General features: G+C 46.2%; 1 protein-coding gene across 2 annotated transcripts in view; it reads right to left on the reverse strand.

Annotated features, from left to right (window-relative positions):
* SAMD11 (sterile alpha motif domain containing 11) overlaps positions 1-19048 on the reverse strand; it is a 125653-nt gene that overhangs the window by 67320 nt on the left and 39285 nt on the right. For both annotated transcript variants that reach the window (XM_074609452.1, XM_074609451.1), the window contains exon 4: positions 8478-8528. In XM_074609452.1, the coding sequence (XP_074465553.1) occupies positions 8478-8528 (51 nt within the window). The remainder of the gene's footprint in view (positions 1-8477; positions 8529-19048) is intronic.

The following is a 19048-nucleotide window of genomic DNA, read 5'->3' on the forward strand; positions in this document are numbered from 1 at the left end:
AAAATAAAAAAATCATCCTGCAATGTCCCAAGCAAAACCCTCATGAAATTTCATGAATGCTCATGGCAGTTCATAAAAATGATCAGTAGAACTGGCAACTCCAAAATTAGGTGGAAATAAGTCTAGAGATATTTTTATTGTAATCTTGCTTTGTCATTCACCTTTCCGCAAACCCATAAATAAAAATAAGATGGAACTACACCACATTGATGCTGGACTGGAGATGGAGAAGAGATAAAGCACTGAAAAGAAGGACAAACTCAGTCTATCATTACCGGCACCTTATTCTGATAGTCGGTTTTGACACGTGCCCAGCCACTAAGGTGCCACAAAAGCATTCGGCGAGGGGGATGCCCATGCCAGACATTTTAGCCTCAGATTTCCCCTCCTGTCTGCAGTCATGCAGATAGGGCTTCTGAGCTTGAAATACTGTCAGACAGGCCCAATGCATCTCGAATCCTGCATTTCCACCACAGTTGCCATCTCGGAGCCAAAAAGCTTACTGTGCAGCAGGCTAAAGGAGCACGGTGACTTCTGAGAAAAGGAGAAGGGCACAAAGCATTAGAGATAACGACAGCCTGAATCTAAACAAGGCAGGGAAAGCCTTGAACACAGTCAGTCACTTCACTGCTCCTCCATCACCAGCGGGATACACCAGATGAGACACCTCACCCAGACTTGTAAGGAGTCCAGGGATTACACGGTAATGGTACATGGTGTACGCACTGTGCGAGACCGTCGTTGGCAAGGTGCAGCTCCTGGGAAGCACCATCCCCATATGATGCTCCCCATTGCCGTTCACAGCAGTCTCCTGCTCTTTCTGCCAGCCATTCCGCCCCCAGCTCTCTTCTGAGGCAGGAAACCTGAAGGTCTTGAGCTATTTTCCTCTCATAAGGACATGGAACCCAGTACCCTAAGCTGGCAAGAAGCCTGAAGGTTAGTTACAGATGCTTTTATCCTGCCTGCCATTTTTTTCTTAGTGCAGATGTGCATCCAAGTACACACATGAATATCCCTTGAAAACAACTCTGACTTGCAGCAACCCAAGACAAATTCACGATAGTTCAGAAGGATTTTCTGTAATGGTCCACCTTCATCGGCTCATCTGCCACAACCAGTACAAGTATCTGTACATTCCTCCTCTGAATGTCCACCAAGCCCATACTACCGATCACCGCCTCCCTCCCCGAGCACAGGCTACAGCTCACCTTGGCCACTAATAAAGTTCCACTAAGAGAATAACGAAGGCAACCATGGCAAGCAGAAATGCAGCTGGAGGGTGGGGTGTCACATACTTGAGGCACCCCTTCACCGTGAGCCAAGTGCGTTTCATGAACATCTAAAACTGCCTCCATTCTGCTCTTCCCCTGCCTTTAACTACACGGACCTTGTGAGTCAACCTCCAACACTCTCTGCTTCATGGCCTCCTGCAGCTCCCACTGGATCCCTCCCTTATCCTAGAGCTTCATTTTCTTTTCTGTCATTTCTCAGGGGCTTAGTGCGTTCCCATGCAAATACAAATTCTTCTTTCGGTTTCTCAGTTTGTCATTAACACCAACATAATCATCCCTGCTTACCTCCAAGCTCCCCAAGTTCTCCCATGCTACATATCCAAACTCACCCCTTAAAAAATACATCTGGAAACTCTGTCAGAATCCAAGTCGCCCCCAGCCTCACCCTCTAAGCCACGCAGCTGCTCCTGCTGCTGCACCAGGCAGCCTGGAGGTCCTGATTTTTCTCCTGGCAGGTTTTTTGGCATCTCCGATTTGCACCACAATCAATGGGCTTGTCCTGCTGACATGTAGAGCGTTCCCTGAAGTTTTGGACTTGGATGCTGCGTTCCAGTGGTCATCAGTAACAGACAAATAGAAATGTTTTGCTCAGCCAGTAAAAAGAATGTGTCGCCGACACGCAGCTGGTGTGCCTAATGGATATAAAGTCTCTTTAAATATCCCAAATTCCCCTCATTTTCTCAATTCATTAAGCCGCCTGCTTTGAACTGATGAAATATTAAAATACTCAGATGAGCAATTTTAAATGGGTGATAGGGTATAAGTTTAGACAATGAACAGTGGGAACTGATGACCTACAGGAATCACTCACATATCCCATATATTAAGGACAAGATGGACTTATATTTGAATCCTCACAGTCACAGTAGGGTGTAAAGAGGGGGATGAGAACACCTCCTGTTCCAGAAACATGCCCTTGAAGTTTTGATCCAACATACAGACAATCCAAAAGCAGAAGAATACAATTCTCTTTTCTGTTGCTGTATGCAGTTGAAATACAAGAATGCTCCCCAAAAGCTGCTACCAAGCTCATGTGTATCTCAACAATATACCTAGGTCTCAAGATGCCTTCACATGTTCCTTTATCCAGAATCCTTTCAGTTGCCCTACAAACGGTCCATTATACCCCCCCTCCCATGACAGATCCACTACAGAGGTAACAACATACTGGGGATAAATATGAAGAGTATTACTCTTGATTAAACATTCCCTCTTGCCTTGTAAGTATCCAACAGCTTTTCTCACCTACCTTATTTGAAATATAAATGTATTCTTCTAGCTTTAAAATGAAAGCTAAAACTAGTTTATCAGCTACCTATTCACCCTTAGCATTTCTCTGAATCTCTGCTAGAACATAAATGATCTCCTTTCCCTAACCCATCCCCATAGCCAAATGAAGCTTCCTGGGAATGAATATAAGAGCAAAAAGCACTGCTAATGAAATAATGATGAAATAATTATTTCAGATGAAATAATACTTCTCAGCAAACCAATTTTCTCCTCCCTGTTCAACCATTCTTCCGCGCAAGTATGTTCGTTCCAGAATCTGCACAAACAAGGCCATAGATTATCCCTACAGGAAAGGGAGAAGCAAAAGCTACTCGGGTAACTCTGCTCTACAAAAGCAGACTCTTTTGGACTCCTTCAAAATCCCAGCCCAATTCACCCTCTCACACATGGGCCCCGGGAGTGTCCCACCAGCAGCCTCCACAGAGTCCAGGAACACACAACAACAAGAACTGAATTCCATCAGTGCCTTCCAGCAAGATGGTGTCAAGAACGACTTTGTTCCCTGCCACTACCAATCTTTTGGGAGGGTTAGATCCACAGATAAAAGGAAGCCATATACACTAGAGCACAGAGCCAGAAGTCTGTCCTGTTGCTATCTGAAGTCCCCAAAAAGCAGCTGATGGAACATCAGGCCCATATGTAGCAGCTCCTCCCATTTTATCTCAGTATCCACACTTTCAGACTTCACATGGATGCTCTGTGGGTGATCAAACACAAGCAAAGCAAAGGTCACTCATTTTTTTCTGAAGAACTGGAGGCTTAGCTCCTTGGCTGAACCTTCCCCAGCGCTCCTCGGTCTCACACAGAACACTCTTATGAATGTCTATCAACTATGTGGATTTACTTTACTTCTCCCAGTTAAACAAAAGAACACATCCATTTACTTGTTGGGTAACTATTGTCTAAAATCAAACAGGTATGTCACTGTTTGACAAACAAACTTGAGTTCACTCATCTGGGAAGTCTTTTCCTTCCAACATATTGTCTCCACATAGCCATGCCTTGCCTGCCAACAACAGTGGCATTAGCCAAGAGCTTCCTTGTATTTATCAGCTTTGCCTTCAGGAACCACGTCCTGGTTCACAGCTTTAACAGTTACAAAAGTGAGAGCTCTTTGTACATTCCACCAAGATGAGGCTTAAAACATTTCCTCAAGCAATCTATGTCCCAAAGCCACCGCAGAAATCATCTGGAAGAGCCAAATTCAGCCTCGTGTTAAATAAGTGTCCTCCCCACACCAATGCACAAGTCATGGCTAATACATTTTGCGGTCTTCCACTCGGATCTTTTTAAGCTTTCTATAGCATACAGTCCAGAGTCAGCTCCACAGCTGTCCTCCAAAGTCATCACCAGTTACGGCAACAGCTCTGCAGGTCTACATACAGCTGGTATCTCACCAGTATTGTCTGCCCTGGCTTAAATCAGATGGGCAAAATCTGACTCATTCTGTTTAGTTCAGTTCACTATCAGCTTCTTCAACAGGGGCTACTGCTTCAGCCCTGCTGCCCGCCGGTGTCGAGGCAGAAATCCGTGACTGACATGGAAAGGGTGAAGGCAGGTCCCCATCTGAAGGCACTCTGTCCCTCTGCCACTGTCTGATTTTTCTGCTGTAACTTAAAGGTGCTTATCTGAGAAATACCAGCTCTTTTAGCAGCAGATGCTAAAGGCTGCAGGGCGTAAAAGGGCCACATCTAGCTTCCAGGTGCTAAAAACTTCTTGTGACCTTCTAGTACCTAATTCAGGTCTCCTAGATTAAAAAGCAAAACTTACTAGGAAAAATAAGTAAATACATAGAGAGCCCAGAAGCCATCCTATATCAACCCTTAAAGGGCAGAGCAGCAGGATGCTCTGGGACTTGATAGCGTTACCTGCATCACACAGCAACACTTTCTGCTGAGTCAGGATCAGCCTTGACATGTTCAGAACCATCTACTTTTCAATTCTCCCCTCCTGCTTTCTCTCTCCCTGTGTATCTTCCAAAGGAATGAGCTAAATCAGTGAATTTCCCTTTAGTTTTCTGCTCCTGTCCCATTTCCCATGCATTTTTCATCTGCTTCTTCCACTTGGCCTGATCTGTTTAATGTCCTCTTCCTTCTCGACTAACCTGTTTAATTCCTCCTTAAATACAGTTTTCTAAAAAGTGTGCAGCTGTACCACAGAGACCAAAGACAAACTCAGTTCTGGCTGAGTACGGGTTTACGTTGGGGTTAAATCAGCGTGGAAAGGCCCACTAAGTATGTCACAGTCAGATTTAAAACACAGACATGCACACGGATACACAGGCTCTCGGCCAAATGTCTGCCTGTCTAAAATACATTCTAATATGGTTCATGCCCATCCAGAAAGGCTGGTTACACACCACCGTAATCTTTCTTTAAACTGTGCTTATTAAATGCGTTTTATTTGCTCTGGGAAAATGATGCCATTGTTTTCCTTCCATCTCCTCATGTGGTTTGTACCTGGATAAAACTATCCCCCGGCAGGCCCAGTGAGCTTGGAGTGTCCCCTCAAGTGGCTTTTTGTTCAAATGGCTTTGAAGAGACTCTCGTGTGCTCCTGCCTCTTTGTCACTGTTTTATGCCTGCACCAGGGCAGGACTTTGAAGACAGAAATGCTGCCTCGGATATTCTTTCAGAGTTTGCTTTCCACGCCGCCAAAAGCTAAAGCATGAAGCTGAATGTCAAGATGCCTGGCTCCATTCTCTGCTGTGCTCCTTCTCTTTTTATTCGGCTTTAACCAAATTACTTACTTACCAGTCAGGCCACCTTTAACAAGGGCAACACTAAACAACTCTTGATTTCCTTGGAAACAGGGATGCTTAATTGCACTGGCAGTGTCTTGAAATTCTCAGGTGGGCAAAATGTTTATTCCATCCTGAGCTGCAGCACCGCATGGTATTAACATGCATGGCCTCTTATCTATTTCTCACCCACCTCCCCGCAGCTCCCTCAAGACATCAAGTGGCAACAAATAGGAAGGAAAATCCTTTTCCTCCCTGGAACTCTTTTTTATTCCACAATTTATTTTCATGAGATGCCTCAACCTCAGAAAGGTAATCCTGCCTGTGGTGCTGAGCAACTGTGACTCACACTGAAACCAACGGGAGCAGAGAGCTGGCATCTTGTGGCAGAGACCAGGCTTTAACCTTGCATTTACTATTGCAAAATTTGACAGGCTTGTCTTGAAACAAAAGGAGAAGTGCATCATTTACTGAGCAACTTTAACACATTTCAGCAAATTATTCCAGAAGCAGTATGTCCATATAAGCAAATGCTACCCTAAAAAGGCAATTTTAAAGGAAGTCAAGCTGTAAACAAAAACTTAAACGTGTATTAACTTCAAAGCTTAAAGGGCAAGGGAGCAAAGCACCTGGCAAGACAGGGAGAGATCCTAATCTCCCCTTTCAGGAAAATTCCCCTATCTTGAGCTTTTGGTTCCTTGCACATAGAATGATTTGTAGCCAATTAAACATCTTTTTATCCCGGGTAACGCAGGCAGCAATTCTATGGTGACTACAGCCAATGAATCCAGGTATCTTCTGACAACTTGGAAAGGAAGATCAAAGACAAACTTACGACAAAGAAGCAGGTAAGTTAAGATGGTAGTTCTCACACCTGCTTGATTTAAGTCACCTGCACAGTGACCGTGTGTTTCGATGCAGGTGTGTGGCATCACAGTGATTTCCTGGCATGGGTTTGGGATGACCTGGGTAACTCCCATGTGCTGAATTACGCAGGTCACTGAGAACAAAGGTCAGCTAAACCTTTTTGCCACCCCATGATGTATTTTAGATATGCCAGATGTTTTACAGAACTGCGTGGCCACTTAGGCCACTTAAATACAACCTTTTCCTGTACCAACACATAAACACACAAATTACTTTCTTTACCACGTAGCATAACACGTGGTGTTTTCTTCTGAACTAGCTGCACGGGGACCATTTTTGATAGTTGGGCTAACTGTTTAATCTGCAAAAGCAAAACTTCTGTTCCCAGGAGGAACTACCAATGTTTCTGCCTGGAGAGAGCTAGAAGTCAAGCTGAGGAAGCCCAAGAAGCGTACTTGTTGACGTAAAAATCAGACCATTATTTTATTCCATGCATTGCAAGTTCAGAATTTAAGATAGGCATTCTGATTTCCAAAGCTGTTTGCACCCTTAGTTGCCGTTGTGCAGAATCGTTGTTCACATGGCCATTAATTAAGGCTTGTGTCAGCACTTCCATTACAAACCTCTGCCTTTTAGGAGTTTATAACTCAGCCATAAACTTTGCTGTAGGCTGAAATTTATCATGCAAGGATCTGCCTGGAAGGAATCCATTCTTTTGTATTTTAGAGTCCCAAAGCTTATAGCAACAAACCAGGGATTTTATTCTAAAGGCTGCCACACAAAAAACTTCAGCTGTTTTTTATAGGAGTGCTGGGTGAGATGTGCCTTCTAGACTGGCTTCTAGATGCTTACTGATCAGGGTGGGGTTCTGTATTCTTAACGTTGTAAATTTTAGGAATTATGGGGGTTTATGCTTCAGGGCCAAAGCCTGTGCTTACTTTGATACCAGTGAATAGCTCTGCCCTCACTCCTTCCCTAACGGAGCATGAATCAAAGCAGATTCACAGGGAGTGCAGCAATACAACAAGGGGTGGCGGTTTTAAACTGAAAGAGGAGAGAGTTAGATTAGATATTAGGAGGAAATTCTTTACGCCGAAGAAGTAACTCATCAGGAAATTTAGACAACGCATCAGAAACTACTTTTAGCAAAACAAAAAATTTGTTAGTGGACTGCAATTTGCAAGCAGATCCAATGAACCAGATCCTGCTGTCTACAGTATGCGCACAGGCATGAAGCACACACAGAGCCAGATCCTGGGCTGCCCTGCTCCCTGTCTACCTCCTTTTTTTCCTGTGTTCGCCAAGAAGTTTCACAGCTGCACAGACTAATTTTTCGGGTTTCAGAAAACAAGCAGCACCTGCCAGGCTCAACTATTTCACTCTGATGTGGCAAGTGAGCATAAAAGAAATTTAAAAATTCCATTTTGTTTTTTTTCTAGAACCGAGGCAAATTTCTGCAGCTATATTTTTAAAGAATTAGAAAAGTTTATGACTACTAGCAACACATAAAGAAAATGCACTGTGCTCAGGTTATCAACTGACTCAGAGTTCACAAAGGAATATTTGTGTTTGTAAGTGGGTATCTTCAATTTATGAATTTCCACCTTCTGTTACAGCAAGAAACTAGACTTTGGCAACCCCTTTCTTCTCACAATTCAGACTTCTATGTAATTTCTTTTATTTATGCTTTGTAAAACACTTGTCATTTTCTGAATGTTAACTTTTTCCTGAGCTGACCTGTAAATACTCTTGCCCTGCGCTTTTGCAGCTGTAGTTCAACCCATTCGTACGTCACATTACAAAATGCAGAGTCCTGTTGGCTCCAGTACTTCAAACTTCGACACTGCTTTAAGTTTGTGAAGCACAACGCTGCAACTCCTGAGCAGTTCAGTTTGGCTTTCAATGACCCTTTTGTGTAAAGAATCACTTTTGCAAATGAGACGCAGATTCCCATGTCTCTCATGGCAGGAATTAGATCTGGGCCACCCCAACTTTGCGTTCTTCCAAAAAGGGACCAGCGTAAACATATCAAAACCAATAAAGGGCTTTCTTTACAAGTCTAATCAATTCTCTCTTCCAGCAAAAAAGAGACTGTTTACCCCCAAAGACAATTTCCCCAAAATAAAAACAAAAGAAAGGATATGTGGTAAGGGGAGAAAGAGGAGCAAAGGAGAAAGACAAAAGCACTGACAGTTAGAAACGTTCATTTACATCTAACAGCATCCATACGCCAGTAACATATCATAAACTCTTAGCCTACCATACAAAGAGCGTGCCCCAAAATGGTACCTGCAAGAGGTCTCTCGGAAGGAGATGTTTAAATCCCAGTGGGTGTGTATCCTGTTAACAAACAAACAGAAAGGTCAATGGCACACGCTGAACGCTGCATCTCTTACCGCTTAGAAGATCTGCTCCATCACGACAACCCACCCATGGTCCTCTCAAGCGCGCTCTCCCTAGCTCACAACCACAGCTACTGCCTTCTTCTGAGCTGTGAGGTGCTGTGACAGACCACACTGCACACACAGGGTGGTCCTGAGTGTCCACAGCTGGGCTCAGAGTGTAAATCAGTAAATCAGAGACGTGCAGCTGAGCTGTTCAGCTGTGAGAGAACCTCTCTGCTGCACACCGCCTTCCGAATAGGTGTAGGGACTGCAGGATGTTGTCTCAACTAACAGGACATGTTCATAGGAAGCAGAAAGAGCTAAGCATTGACATTTTATGAAGAAAACCCAAATATGGCTGTACTGTATTCCCTCCTCCACACCCGCCCCAGCTGTAAATAAATTATTAGCAATTTCCCACCTCAGAAATTAATTTCACATATTCTGTCACTCTGCCTGCTGACAAGCAGGAATAGCAGATTCTAGATGAACAACTTCCTAAATTAAGACAGAGCAGCCAAGGGGGTTGGTTTTTTTTGTCCCGCCCCACTTGCTACTAGACCGCATCTACACCAACCCAGAGGACTAAGGCAGACGCTTGACCTTCCGTGGTCTGGTGTCCCCACTCGCTATCAGGGCGCACTGATCTCCCCTGCCAGCCGGAGGAGGTCTGTGACCACCACTGCTTCTCCACGTCAACGTGATTGATGAGGCCCCCAGCCATCTGAGACCAAACTGGCAAGCAAGCCCGCATCCTTCCACAAACCCACTCCCACGTCTCTCAGCATCTGCCAGGGACACACGCTGGTTCCTAGCTGTGCGTATAAATCCGCTCCTGCAGATGTAGGTTCCCAAAAGCACTAAACAGAAGTGGCTGCAAATATTACAAGTAGCAGAGGCCAAATGCACTTTTGCATATTTTGTGTATCCCTGTAGCACCCCTGTCTCTGCCTTCAACTAGAAAAAGCGACAGTCTGTAGCTGAAGTCCATCTGACTGCAGAAAAAAAATAATCTAAAACCTGCTGAACAAAAAGACAGCCTTTCTTCCAATTTGAGTGAGCTTTGAATTGGGCCAGAAAACACTTAAGCATGGCCAGTGAAGTCAATGGGACTTAACTGAGGTTTGAGTGTCTGTTAAAGTGCTTTCCTGAATGGGTGCCCCTGCTTCAGCCTAGTTCACAAATCAACTGAAAACAACTCTTAGCACGGAAATAATTTCACATCCAAGACACGATGCTGCTGCAAGTTTTACTGATGTGATAGCATGCCTTTTATGCTCTTCCTGCAAGACTGGCTCAGAAAGGGCAGTCCAGTTGGTCTCTCAGTAGTTCTTTTAGGGGCAAGTAGTTCTTTTAGGGGATTGTTAGATTTTAGTAGATACTAAGCTGTCACCAATAAAGCTGTGCTCAGAACTGTACTCAGTAATTCCACACATACCTAGTTTTCCTATTCTTCTTCTTTCTCACATGAAACAGTGTAGAAAACCTATCCTAGCTTTCCACCTTCCCCACATTTTATTTGCAAATAGAAATGGAATAGGTACTTCCCAGCTACCGAGCTTATAGGAATAACAGTTGTTCTTCAAAGTTAAAATTCAGACAATTGAAAACTTTCTGGAAAGGACAGGCCAAACTGGGGCATTAAGTAAAATTTCCACGAACTGAAGCTGGGTCAGATTTTGGGACGCATCTGGACTTCCCAGGCAGGGAGATCTGAATCCAGAGAGACCTGCTCACCAGAGAATGGAATTGGTGGAGGGTAGTAAGCCTAATTTCACACTGCTCCCTAGAATACAAGATTTCCTACATACCCAAAACCATCACAAACCCCCTTTAACTCCAGCTCAGCACCTTGCACTACGCCAATCAGATCCTGGCAGCTGCAGAGTGGAAGTAGGGAGAGCTCTGAACACTGCACAGCAATGAACTCTGTGGGACCAGCTGGAAATCGAACTGCAAGTCTGGAAAGGAATCTTACGTTTCTCCTGTTTCTCTGTCCATAAAATGTTCTTCAGTGCCCTCAAAAAAACTGAAAGGGTTTGGCCCTGACCTATGTGTGGATTAAATGCCATGTTTGTCTGATTAAAACTCCATGGTCTCTTTCCTGATGAAAAAATTACAATTCAGAAAAACAGTGGTTAACCTGCCCCATGGGCCTGTCTCTGAAGGCAACATGCGTCTCCTCCAAGCCGTGTTCAGAGCCTGACAGTGGGCCACAGTCCACTTTGGACCACGTATGTGCTCCCATAACACCCCCGTGTGTGCTCCCCAGGGTCACACACAGATGCACAGCAACAGAGCACCCCGTTCTGCCGCACCACTAACCGTTGTCTCGCCCTAAAACTCAGCTAACTACGGCGCTCTCATTTCCACAGATGCTCAGCTCTGGAGCTCACACGTACCATCTACTATAGACAGAACAACCATCTCTTCTAATGCCACCTGGCATTCTAATGCTACCAGTCCATACTGGACTCTCAAAGTGGTGCTGCAGCACTCCTTTTACCCGTGCAGCTAACACTCACAAGCTCCCATCCACACCGGGAACCGCCACCACTTCCAGCCCTTGGGCTCAGATCCTGTACCTCAACGGGAAGGTGCACATCCCACCCAAACGCCAAGGAAACAGGTAGGCAGGTATCTCCCGGCCATGGCACCGACAAAGGGGGCACAAGGCCGGAGGGTGAAATGACCCACGCAGGCAGCAAAGGGAACTGCCACCGGAGCAGGAGCTGGCCTGGGCTCCCGGCTCTCCGTTTGGGGTTCAGTCTCTAAGTTAAGCTCTCAGCCTTCCACAAAATGTAACTTCTCATGGTCTGCTGCAGCTCCTGACACGGGTAGACTGCAGACAGCGATCCTCGGCGTCGGGCGAAGGCACGGCTCACAATGAGACTTAGCTCAGCTGAACTTCAAAGTGTAAGAACACTGCATCAGAGAGTTGTAAGTAAGGGGGAGGGAAAAGCTCATACCAAAGGAATAGTTCAGATCCACATAGAGGCAGAGACATCTATCTGCCGAGATGGATAATTAAACACCCATATTTAGACAAATGAATAGGTGAGAATGAAATTAAATCCTAATTATCTTTTTTGGAGGGGGAGGGGAGAGGGGTAGGGAGCAGAACCAAGCACTCATTTCACATCTCTATGCTGTGATCACCAATTAGATTTCTGAGGCTAACGTACGTCTTGCTTTATCGGGTTATTCATCCAATTGAAATCAAATTACTAATAATTTGCAAACTATCAGCTACACAAGCCCGTCCTTGGGTTGTATAAAGAGTGGTGAGCAGGAGCCAGTCCCTTACAAATGAATAACACAAAAGAAGGAGGAAAAAATAAAAACCGTAGCCAGGCAAGCAAAGGTGCTACAGCTGCTACCATCTCTCCCACCTCCACACCCACCCAAGGTCTCAGGCACAGCGTGATCAGTTCCAAAACGTTCAATAAAAATTACCAGATGGGCCCCCCAGCAACAGCAAGAGCCCAATTCCCTGCACAGCTCTAAGCGGGGAGGGCAGTCTGGGGGGCACGGAGCTGGGGGAATTAACAAACAGCGAGGAGGGACTCGAATGTCAGGGTTTGCTTTGTGTGAAGAACGAAATTGCTTATACATGTATGTGAACAAAAAAAAATACATTAACAGGAAGGGCTGAGGCTATTTGAGGCATCTCTGGAGCCTGTACTGGAATGAGAATCCAGCTCAGAAAAGAAAGTGACAGAGCTGGCAAAATAATGGAGAGCAGCTGGGATAGTTTTTAATTTTTAAGTTGTTTTTTTCCTTCCCCGTCATTTTTTTTTACCCTCGTGGCCCCTGCAAGCTTTCAACACCAGAGTGGCAGCCATGGAAGAGGCCAACAGCGTGAGCCAGGCATCCCCTGGACGTCTTCTCACGCCGGGGGCAGTAACCGCCTCATTCTGCAGCTGAGCTCCCGCCCCGTGGCCAGCCTGCCCGCCGCGGCACCCCTGCGCTCGCTCCGCTGTCCCAGGTGTGCGCTGCAGAAACCAAGGCACATGCCACGTAAGCGTGGAGAATACCGGGCAGCATCCAGCTACAGGAACAGGTCATTACTGCCAGGAGGAGAACCCATCACGGCCCCATCTCTTACCCACAACTGTCCCTTTCTACTCCCATTTAATTATAAGACCGACACTTCCTTTGGATGGAGTCTGTCTGTACCTTTCAATTTTCTAGCACAGGCAAGGCCACAGAGAAGAAAAAATATTGACAAGGTTTTCCCACATCCCCTGGTTTGGAAGACTGCACCAAAGGGACAGCGTTGGTGAACGGGTGAATTAAGGACTTGAGTTCAACTGGCGTAGCCCACCACCACCACGGTCACTGGGAATTCAGTGTGCCCTGGGTCGGGCCCTGGGTACCACCACCTTTCATGGAAACACAGAGCACTCAGGCACACGGGGAGGCCCCGGCGATGCAAATCACAAAGCTGCAGGTAAGCAGTTTGGGAAGATGTATTTGCAGGTGCCATTTTGCAGGCTGCTTGGTTGGACGGTCAGATCTATCTCCTCTCTCCTCCCCACTCCGCCTGTATCTCTGTCTCAGCTTCCACAGTCTCCCTCTATCCACACATTGCTATTTTCAGGCAGCCAACATTAAGAAGCTTGTGCGGGGAATGAACGGGGGAGGCTCCTCCAGGAAACCTCATACATGATGGCTGGAAGAACGGCCTAAAGATTGCAGCAAGACTGAGACTTGGACCTGGGGCATCTGGGTTACTCTCCACCATGGAACTGATGTTCCAAGGGTCAGCTACGAGGAGATACAGAGAGCAGCAGAGAGCACTTGTAGGTCAAGATTTGGTTTGCTTTCATTCTCTCACTTCACCTTTCTTTCTGGTCTCATATCTCCTTCCTGGGCAAGAAGGGATTTCTTGCTGTTTATTAGATTTCATTCTGCAGCAGCCCTGAGAAGTAGCCATTCTCTCTCTCTCTCTCTCCCCCCCTCAAATATATGTCCTCATTAGGTCAATGACATGCTTCCTGGCACTCTGGACCAGCTCCAGCCTTTGCTTCCCAGGGGGATCTTTAATATATTTATTGAATACAGCGACTGTTATTAAGTGGTGCATGGCTGACAGAAAAAGAGGGAAGTAGGGAGGAAAGAGAAAGGAAAAGAGAAAATAAAGGGTTGCAGAGGAAGGAAGAAGGGATTGACAGAAAATAACCAGTGGAAGCTGTGAAAGAGAAGTGTCAGAAATCAGCAAAATATGTCTCCAGCCACCAGAGGGGCCCTGCCTCCCTCCTCCTCTTGAGTCACGGCAACGGCAATTAGAAGAAGGGCTGTGGAATCTCATCTAAGAGCCTGATTCACGGCTGGAGCGCAGAGCCCTGCTCTGTCACGCGTCTGGGCTCTCCTCAGTCCTACGCTGCCTGGAAGAGCCGTGTCAGCTCAGCCCAGACCCCAGACACGCTCTGGCTTCGTCAGCAGGTGAAAAATTAGTGTTGTGTGGCATATCCTGCCATGAAACTGAGCTCCAGCAGGAGCGGGGATGTCACAGAGCTCTCATCCCAGGGCAGCACCAGGGCGGATGTCTGGGAGCATTTCAGGAACGGCCAAGCAAGAGAAGGAAGGCAAAGGCAGTGGTGTGTGCATCGCCCATCAGCCGAGAAGGCGCTGGGACCTCCTGGCTCTGAATTACAAGCAGATGCGTGCGACAAATATAAGGGGGGGTGCTTGGGTTTTGATCTTCAATCAATTAGGGAGTCAAAGAGCAGCAGCCTTATGGGATGTAAGAAATAGCTTTCCACTTAGAAAGGCAGGCAGTGGAAAGGCTGACAGCCCTGGCCATTAGGGCTTAGTGGAGGTCAGTAATTTCGCTATTAGAAAATGGACGCTGAGTGAGGAGAACGCTGTAAAGCTGGTCTGGGAGGCGAGGGATGCTGCGGGACGGGGAGAGCAACTTGCCCCTCTCTGGTCTCCATCTACGTTCACAAGTGAATAGGGGCAAGGAGACAGCGTTCCACCACTCCTTGAGTAAGCACCTTCATTTCATTTCAAATGCTCTCCTCTGGTCTGCAGTAACACCAGTCCCTCGCCAGGTGCTACACACTGGGGTGATGCTGCTGACGCAGCCAGAGAAGGTTTGGGGCTGTGGGAGGGAGCAACATAAAAAAAGGAGGAAGGACTGAAGGGCAGCATGAGGTTCTCCAGAAATCTGCTTCTCAGCGCACAGACACTCTGTTACAGGACAACTTTTGTTATTTCTCCTCAAAACGGATTTCATTTCAGAGCAATATTTGGCAAGGAACCCAGCCCGTTGTGTGCTCTCATTGTACAATCTGCTCCTACTTTTGCGCCCAATCCTCTTTTTTTATTAACAGAATTTCAAAGGCATTTCCACCATACATGCCCATTTGCTCACATCCTGCCCATTACTCAGTCCAGCGTACGTGTTTACTGATGTCCCCTGAGGTTCCTTCAGAGACAGGTCAGGTAAAAAACTTTCACCATTTTAAACAGGTACTTGAAAGCATTACTGCCTCTTATCATTAGCCACGCCATCACATTTTGCTGGGGACTTAGACAAAGCTGTGTGTGAGCAGTTCCAAACCTACCATGTTAAATCTCAAATGTTATCATTACATTTCTCCTCTTCTCCTTCCCTCCCCTCCCCTACTAATGAAAAAGGCCAGTCTCTGAAATAGAAATTAAATTCGTGCACCCACAAGACAATGCTGGGCTTAAATCCAACAGTATGTGAGGACCTTACTGTTAAAGCTGAACCTTACTCTCTGGCTAAATGGGCCTTCCCCTGGTTGGAGATTCTTGGAATGACATAATGGAGATCCTTAAAGGAGGTTTGAACCTCAGGGTGAAAAAAGCTCAGAGGCTGCTCCTGAGGTAACACGTTTATCACTGTCACTGGGAATCTCCCAATGAGTGTAAGGAAGTTAATGCTCCCCAAACTATTGCAGAACAATGGAATCTGTAGTCGCAAACTTCCTCTGCATTGCTTTATTTTGGATCTAGGATAATAAACCAGAGAGCAGCAACAAAAAAGCAGACTGGCATAACTTTTAGTTTAGCTTGCTGGGGGCAGGCAGCGTAGTTAATAGTCGGTGAGAAAGGAAAAAGGGCTTCACGAAGCCAAAATTTCTAACTGAAGTCTCCTCTATGTGGTACTTGTACCAGTTCAACTCTGCCAGTATTACTATGACTAAAATAACCGTAGAGGTGACATAGGTGTGTCGGTACAGAAATGCCCTATACTCATCTCATTCTTTTCCCCAAATAGGAGAAACTCTTCTCGTAGCCATTCTCACCAGGAGTTAGTAGAACTTCACCAAACCACAGTAATTAAGGCAATGCAACTGTTCCATGCAGGTAATCTTGTAAATGAGCAAGATTTTCAGGAACCCAAAATCTGATCAAAAGAAAAAGGATTTTCTTCTGCAGTGCCGTCCCAATAATCTTCAGAGCTGAGTGCTTACAGTCTGGGTATCAAGCTACGGTATCGAGCTCAGCAGATGCCTCTGGTTATGTGAGACAAGGTTTTAAGCCCTCTGTCTTCCAGACAGGAGGCACAACACAAAGGCTACTTAGCACACCCTGCAAAGCAGGCTAAGGAGGACTCAAGAGGTCTCACTACAAGATGAAAACATTCACCTTTAAGCTTGGGTCACCTGGATTTCAAAGCAGATGAGCTGAGCTCCCTTCAGCGTGAGGCCTGGTGTCCTTAATTACCTATGTGCAAGACCGCAAAGCGACACAGTTTTGCAAGGACTTGGTTGTGAAAGTTGGCATCCGCTGAAATGCACTAACTTCAGGGGTAGTAACGGGTCCCTGCTCCTTTCTAGGACTGCAGGAACATCATGAGGCAGGTTTTCTCTGCCTCGGACCTCCTCTGACGGCCTTCACCATGGGCAATTGCCTCAGATTACAGAGGAAATCACTGTCAAAGGCTAGGGTGAGGGTCTAGCCAAGAAACTAAGCTTCCCACTCCTATTCTAATCCCTGGAGTCTTTCCTTCACCGATGCCCAGACCTCAAAGTAGCAGTAGGCATTCTCTTGTGCCAACAATGGAAGGGAACAGTCAATATAAAGGAAATTGGGAATAGGAGAACACAGAAAAGGCAACAATGTTCAAAGCAATAATACAAGTGTTTCTAATGTTAAATCCATGCAGGTGTGCACGAGGGCCATCCAGGGGTACAATAGGAAAACACATGTTTGCTCAGGCCCTGACCTTGTTTTCCTGCTATCACAGTTTAACCTATTTCTTCCTCTCAGTGGGAGACAATAAAACCTCAGCCCAATCCATCACCAATCGGGGAGGATACAACAGGTGAATTAAACACAGAAAGCAGATGGGGCACTGGCTCTGCTGGGCCCCAGCTGTCATGTCTGCGAGCTGTCTAGCCTTTATGATGCTGCTGTCTCTGGAGCCAGCCCCATCACACCTTCCACCCCGGTCCCTGGGCTGCTAATGACACTGGGAACAGAGCCAGAGCCCGCTCCCTCCGGCGTGGCTGTGCAAGAGCATGGTCAGGTCGCCTTCCGCTCATCGCCCTTGAGCAGGTGGGAAATGGCCGGCCCTCCCCCGCTTTGGGACAGGAGGGCTGGGGGACCCATTTGCAAGGGACAAAATGCTTGGAAATGCTGAGGGAGTTGAGCAGTAGATGTTCCCTGCCTGGGCACCAAGCGCTAAATTATGTGCTCTTGTTTCTGTAATTACTGCACTCCTCGGAGCGCTGCCTGGCCCCGGTTTGCCCCAGCTTTTCCAGCTTTTCCCCCACACGCTGTATCAGAGCTCCCAAGGAGATGGAGAGGACAACAACTGTACAAGAGCAGCGAGAGTCTAGCCCGCCTGGTAAGAATCACGCACTGCTCTAAGGCATCAAGACAAAGCTTAAACAAGAGACCTTCACACAAACTGATTGCAAAGTACTGAAGAGCACAGAAACGGTAAGCTGGGGGACCACTGGCTAATAACTACTAAGTATTTTTTCTTCATTTCCTAATAAACAAGGCAAAGCAATTACAGTAATTAAAGATTTAAGATAAGAGCACTTTATATTTGGGGGGCCCAGCATATCAATTATATAGTTATCATGTTGTTCTCCCTCCTAATGAGACAATCTAGCACTATAATTTTGCAGAATTAAAAGCATAATTAAAGAGGGCAGGAGAAGAAGGGCATTTTACCAAAACTGATTAGGAGGGTTCCCTCCTCCCTGTGCCTCCTGCGTGCACGCGCAGTGCGGATGCATTCCCCAAACACCTTTTCATTTCCAAGCGATAACCCTTGAACGTGGCTGTTGGACAGCTGCAATGATAAACCCAGACTTTAATTACAGGCGGGTTTTATGAGAAGAGCTGGTTACTGTTTCGTCTCCTCACTTTCTAGCTCTCAGTTGCTGAACGTACCAGCATCTGCTGGAAGGCAAGGGGGGAAACAGCTTATCTACTCAGGAGCAAGAAACACATAAAACATAAGAAAAGCAATTACATGCCTTCGGTTTCCATTCCTCTGTTTTTATAGGGCTTGTCTCAGAACTGAGTGATTTTATGCATCAGAGGAAGATGACAATCAAGATGAGCTGCAATGATATGCATGGGAGGCCAAGACACAGTGCCTTTAGGTATTTATTTTCCTGTAGTTACATGTCTTCTAAACATATTTTTTCAGAGGGATGAGAGGACCCAAAATTTTGCAACTGAGTACTATGGGCACTGAGTGAGACCATACATGAGAGCCCAAGTGACAGTTATCAGAATGTAACTCTAGACAATCCCTTCTCCGCTTCCTTCAACCCTGCATGATTCCAGGATACATGTATAAGGTACTGAGAAGGACACGATCAAAATACGTGAGTGATGAGCTAAGCCCCGGCATCTGAGTGACTCTTTGCCTACTGCAACTCCATTGCTTCTACTTTTAGACTACAGAGGCACTCAGGACCAGTGAGACACGGCTGTGCTCTTTGACACTTGTAATCAAGAACGTATAACAACCACCATTGCTGCTACCTCCTTCCCAAACTTTGCTCCCCAACATTAAATTAGCCAGTTTATATCACATCAGAATTTGGGGACAACTGAAAGCAAAAGGCGGGACCTTGGACCCATACACCTCCATGTATTTTCAGACAGCTATGTAAAAGGCCCACAGATGACTTCTTGGTCATGCAATTCGTTGGCCTCACCAGACACAAAGATACAGAATGCTGGGCAGAGGGTGAAATACAATTTACAGTCTGCAAATACAGACATCTCTAGTGCAAACACTAGGCCCATGGTGCAAGGCCCCATAGAGCCCTACTCGCCCCAAAGAGGAGAGAGTAAGTAGAAAAGAGGATCCAATGACTCTTTCTGAGCTATAATGTGACATTTGTGCTTTAACTTCAGGCCCTGGAGGTGACTCCACTGGGCAGCCCGGGCAGTATTGGCCCACAAAGGTTGGTCACCTGCTGCCCAGTTTTCTCTGTCTTTGCTCTCGTAATGCAGCACTCCCTG

The sequence above is a fragment of the Larus michahellis genome, chromosome 16 (assembly GCF_964199755.1).
Source record: "Larus michahellis chromosome 16, bLarMic1.1, whole genome shotgun sequence".
Taxonomy (NCBI): Eukaryota; Metazoa; Chordata; class Aves; order Charadriiformes; family Laridae; genus Larus; species Larus michahellis.